Source organism: Emys orbicularis, chromosome 4 (genome assembly GCF_028017835.1).
Source record: "Emys orbicularis isolate rEmyOrb1 chromosome 4, rEmyOrb1.hap1, whole genome shotgun sequence".
In the NCBI taxonomy this organism is placed as follows: Eukaryota; Metazoa; Chordata; order Testudines; family Emydidae; genus Emys; species Emys orbicularis.
The window spans coordinates 83,446,094-83,451,550 of record NC_088686.1 but is presented as its reverse complement, the minus strand read 5'-3'; the positions used below and the strand labels follow the sequence as shown (position 1 = coordinate 83,451,550).

At 52.4% G+C, this 5,457-nt stretch overlaps 1 protein-coding gene across 1 annotated transcript; it reads left to right on the top strand.

The window, feature by feature from the left end:
* Positions 1 to 3,534: 3,534 nt before the first annotated feature.
* FJX1 (four-jointed box kinase 1) lies at positions 3,535 to 4,926 on the top strand. Its single transcript, XM_065404431.1, has one exon. It carries the CDS (start codon positions 3,535 to 3,537, stop codon positions 4,924 to 4,926), a length of 1,392 nt encoding a protein of 463 aa, XP_065260503.1.
* Positions 4,927 to 5,457: the final 531 nt, after the last annotated feature.

Here is a 5,457-nt window from a genome sequence, read left to right as displayed (position 1 = left end):
CAGAACTGCAGGGAGATGTTTAGTTGTTAGAAAACCAATATTGTTTTAATCCAGATTAACAAAAAATAGAATGAAAACATTTCTCTTCATATTTCATACTGTTATCATATAAATGTGGGTCCTAAAACCAGTTGACTGTCTCCTTTGAAGATGAACCCACACTATATAAACTGAAGATGTTGCTTTCTGCAAACACTATAGTGAGAGCCCTGCGTGGATACAAAATTTGTATCCACATCTGATCCACAATCCGCAAACATTGTCTGCGGGTACAAAGCAGATATCTGCGGATTTTCAGGGCTCTAGATGATAGGTGCTGGAACTAGGGGTGCTGGAGGTGCTGCTGCACCCCCTGGCTTGAAGTGGTTTCCATTATATACATGGTTTACAATGGCTCTCAGCATCCCCACTATAAAAATTGTTCCAGCTCCCCTGCTCTAGATATAAAATTTGGATCAGCATTCTTCCGCAATCCGCAAACATGGTCCATGGATATCCACATCACTAAAGATCACTCTAGATCTGGTAAAATGAAGCACTGGTATTAGGTCTTCAACGTAAACACTTTGAGCTTCCCTAAGGAGTTGTGAGGTTTGAATTTAAAGATGAAATGCAAAAAGGAACAAAATACGCTTGTGCTTTGCTTAGCTTATGATGCATAAATGAAGTCTGTACATTGTTTGTTTGTTTCTTTGGGGGGGAATTGTTTGTTTGTTTTGTTGTTTTTTCCAACAACAAAGCAGGGGAGAACATGGAGTTGTCTTCGTCTTTCCATTTGAAATCCAGGTCTCGTTTAATCAAGAACTCTATAGTGACTGGAGAACTAGTGACAATGTGACATCCCAAAAGTCCAGGAAAAGTTGAGCAGCAAGGGACTTCTGATTTTGTTGTTGGATTGTCATACTGATGCCAATCACTAAAACTAAGCTTAGAAATCAGAACATAAACAGAAAAAATACTTTTAAAAAATGCCCTTTCCCCATCTTCTTCATGTAGCATAAATAAAACTAGAAGGGGGAAATTCCAATATAAAGAAAAAAATCCTTTCCAGGCTACCTTTAATTCTTTCAGCTACAGGAAATTCCACTCTGCTCCACAAGGTGGAAACCTTCATTACAGTTTGCCCAAATAAAATAATATCCGAGTCCATAGACTTGTAAAACTTTGTTTTAGTTTAAATTAAAATACTGAAAGAAATGACTAGCCAAAGTAAATAACGTGGCATTTAATAGACTTACGCATTTTAATACATCTATTCCAGGTCCAAAATGATCCTTTCTACAGATGCTGGCGCAAAGAAGCAATTGTATCATGCAAAAAGTAGTGTAAATAATAATACAGAACAGGCTGAGCAGTGAAATTAGATCAGATTCTGTTAAATCTTCTCTTCCTGTTAAACCAGATACTCCTCAAAGCACCAGTGCAGAAGCTCAGCACTTAAAAATCCCTTATTTTGATTTGATCTGTTTATAAAGGCCCTGATCCAGCAATGAGCCCAATGTGGCACAAGGGTGACTTCACACGAGTGGGACAGCATCCAGAGAGGATCTGGCCACAGTGATTTCATTGCAAGAGTGAGGTTAAAGTCCATAACTTTTTGTGTCCTTTTATGTAATTTTTACATAAATTGTTCCACTATTCTTTTTTCTTGAAGAACCAATAAATTCCCATAGCCCAGTATTCATGAGTGATAACAACCCAGTATGTGAATTCCTGCACTCCTCAGCTAATTTACCTCCCCAAAAAAGCTGTGGATACAGCCCACTGGGCATAAGCAACTCACCAATAACAAACCAGTGTGTGCACAGGATTGAGGGGAAAAGGAAATCCTGTAAGATAACAAATGTCAGTGTTATGATAAGTGATGGGTTAAGCAATGGGTTTAATTATATAGGAATGGCTTGGCTGACTAAACTGCAATGGATGGATTTAAGTGATGCACAACCTAATACAACTTTACTGTCATGCAGATTTTCCTGCTAGAGAAAATTTAGGCTGACTTGAATTTCATCCCATTAGTCTTGGTGGTTTTCCCCAATAAATCCTCTTCATCCTTAGCATTTATATTCTTCAAATAATGGCACTGGGCAAACATTTGACAGTTTCTAAAAGCCACGCCCCCAGTTCATAGAGAGATCCGGGCAAGGAATAAAATTGGCAGAAAAAGAAAACACTGATCCACAGGTGCTTTCTGCATTGATCTGTGGGCGCCGGCACTGAAAATGCGGGTTTCTGAGGGGAGAAGAGATGGGTGATAGATACCACAGAGAGGGAAATACAGGATCATACAAGATGATCCGTGGGAGTGTAAACCTCTGGTACCGACAGAGCCTCAATGAGTTCATTAGTGCTGGGGGTTCTGCCTGAGCAGATTAATCTGCAGGATCAGACAAAACAAAGGATCTGCATGAACCCGACAGAATTTGCCATGTGCCTACCATGGTTTCTGCTTGCGCATTGTATCCCTTTTCTGCCTTTGTTCTTTAGAGTGTGTGGCGGGGGAGAGGCAACGGTACCGCCCTGTGTTTGGAGAGCGCCTAGCGCTAAATGTAATCTGAGCAATAAATGCCATTAATAAATAAATGGCGATAACGAGCGGGAACTGAGGGAGTGTGTTTAGAAGGCAGGAGCGGGACCAGAACTGCACAACGGATACAGTAACATCCATCGGGTATAAAATAGTGATTTAATCAAACCACTGGCATCCCTCCACACTGTTACCAACGTGCGTTAAGGGACGAAGTGCCAAGAACTGGACCTGAAGCAAAATCCCGCATCTATCCAGCTGCCCCTGAACGTGGAGGGATTTTGCAAGTGCCCCCACCCCCATCTATCCCGTAAACTAAATCAGATCCGCTGCCCTACCCCGCCCCGCTCCCCAGCCTTTGGGGCATCTGAAATTTGGGCCTGAATTTAGTAGCTTGACCCCCTCTCTCTCCTGTGCCCAAAGGTGCAGCATCCTTGGTGCTTCCCGAGGACGGAAGGGATGTGGGGGTGACGGTGTTGGTGATCTGCAGAGAGGTGCCGGTCTCCTCCCTTCACAGCGGTAGATGCTACCGCTACCAGTGGCCGCGGTGGCTCAGCGCTCTGTGTGGCTGGCCGGGATCCCCTCCTTCCCTGGTGCCCCCTGCGGGCAACTCCACCCCAAGCGTGGGCCCACCGAGCTCAGGCATCGCCGCTTTAAGCGGAGGACCATGCTGGGCGCGGGGGAGGGTCTCCGCCCCCCCCCCCGCTTCCCCACGTGGTCTCGGTCGGTGCCTGTGAATTTCAATCGCTGGAGGGTAGCTCTTGGTGCAGACACCGGTCGAAGCTGCCGGCGGAACGGCCGGTCCCGGAGCTGAGATCCCGACACCCCGTAGCCGGCCCCGAGGCTACAACCTCCGCCCGCCCAGCAGCAGCGTCTCAGCCGGGGGCTGGAGGGTCCCGGCGCCCCGCGCGGCGATGAATGAGCGTCGCTCGGAGTCGGGGAGCGGCGGGGCTGCACCGCCGCCAGGTCCCGGAACAGCGGAGTGAAGCGGCGGCGGCGGCGGGAGGATGAAGCGGCCGGGCCGGGCCGGGCTGGGCTCCCTGGCCGCGCTCTGGCTCCTGGTGCTGGGCTCGCTGCTGGGGCTCTGGACCGGCTTGCAGCGGGAGCAGGAGCAGACGGCGGAGCAGGAGCGGCGCTTCCCCGCGGGGACAGCCGGCCGGAGGCTGCTCCAGGAACAGCGGGGCTGGGAGCGCGGCAGCACCGGAGCTTCAGCTCCCGACCGCCGCTCGACAGGGCAGGGTGAGTCCCGCGCCGCCCAGAAAACTTTCCGAGCGCTGCTCACGCTGCCGGCCGCCGGGGACAGGGGCGAGCCCCTGGAGGGGCCGGAGCAGCCCGCGGAGCCCGGACAGAGCTCGCAGCCGGAGCCCCGGCAGAGGCAGAACTTGGAGCCTGGTTCCAGGGAGCGGCTGGCCCAGGAGGCTCCCGCGGACCCCGCCTCCCCCGTGCAAGGGGGTATCTTCTGGAGCCGAGCGCTGGAGCAGCAGGTGCCCCCGGGCTTCGGCCCCGAGCAGACGGCTTTGTGGTTGGAGACTGCCCGGGCGGCTCGCGTCGCCTCCCTGGAGCGGGGCGGGTGCGGTCGCAGCTCCAACCGGCTGGCTCGGCTGTCGGACGGGAGTCGCGCCTGCGTCCGCTACGGCATCAACCCGGAGCAGATCCAGGGCGAGGCGCTCTCCTACCGGCTGGCCGAGCTGCTGGGCATCCAGCAGCGCCTGCCGCCCATGACCTTGGCCCTGGTGGAAGCCCGCGGCAGGCAGTGGGGGCAGGTGCGGGACGAGCTGCGGGGCTCGCACTGGGCCGAGGGGGCGGTGGTCAGCCTCACCCAGTGGGTGGACAACTTGACCGACGTGGTGGCCCCCGCTCCCTGGAGATCGGAGGCGGGGTCGGGCAGGAGACTGCAGCCTCTGGCGGCTGGGGAGCTGGGCGGCCTCACCCAGTCCCAACTGGTGGAGCTGGTGCAGTGGACCGACCTGATTCTCTTTGACTATCTGACGGCCAACTTTGACCGGCTGGTCAGCAACCTCTTCAGCCTGCAGTGGGACCCCAGGGTGATGCACCGGGCCACCAGCAACCTACACAGGGCACCCAACGGGGGCCTCGTCTTCATAGACAACGAGGCGGGCCTGGTGCACGGCTACAGGCTCCTCTCCATGTGGGACAAGTACAACGAGCCCTTGCTCCGCTCCGTGTGCATCTTCCGGGAGGCCACTGCCCAGCGGGTGCGGGACCTGCACCGCCTGCAGAACGCAGCCTCGGAGCTGCTGAGACTCTACCGGACTCACGAACCCCTCTCCGGCCGGCTCGGCTTCCTGTCCGAGCAGCAGGCGCAGCTGCTGCAGGGCAGGATAGACTTTGTTCACAAGCACATTTTGCACTGCAAAGCCATGGCCACTTCACTGTGATCAGTTTGTCTGTACTGTCCTGTATTTATGTAACCCGAGGGTGAGGAGTGGGTTTTCCCCACTAACCTTTTTGCAGTTGTAACATGTTCTGGGACTCTCTAAATAGGAGACTAAAATCATTCATTCAGGAACCAGTTTCCTAGTGGGAAGGAGGAGTAGGCTAGTGGGTTGAGTACAGGACTGGGACCTCCTGATAGTGGTGTAAAGGGCCCAGTTTCCTCATTTCTGGGTGCTGGAGCCTTTTTAATGGTCCATTTAGTTGAGTGCTTAAAAGACTAGTCCTGTGAGTCCCTTCCACTCTTTTTTGACCTCACAGGAGTCCAATGTACTCAGCTGCCTAGGAGAGTCACTGGAGTAGGATTGGGCCCTCTACATGGCTTTAGATGCCTCAATTTAATTTGAATATTCTTTGCCCCGTGAATTACTGTTGTTGGCCTCTGTGAAGGGACCCTAAAACATCTGCTTCTGCTCACTGCATCTGTGAAGCGTGGGTAATAATACTTACCTGCCTGCCTGGCAGGGCTTTTGTGA

Bases quoted from the DNA above. Each gene is read 5' to 3' on its own strand.
- FJX1 (XM_065404431.1), top strand. From the start codon at position 3,535: ATGAAGCGGCCGGGCCGGGCCGGGCTGGGCTCCCTGGCCGCGCTCTGG.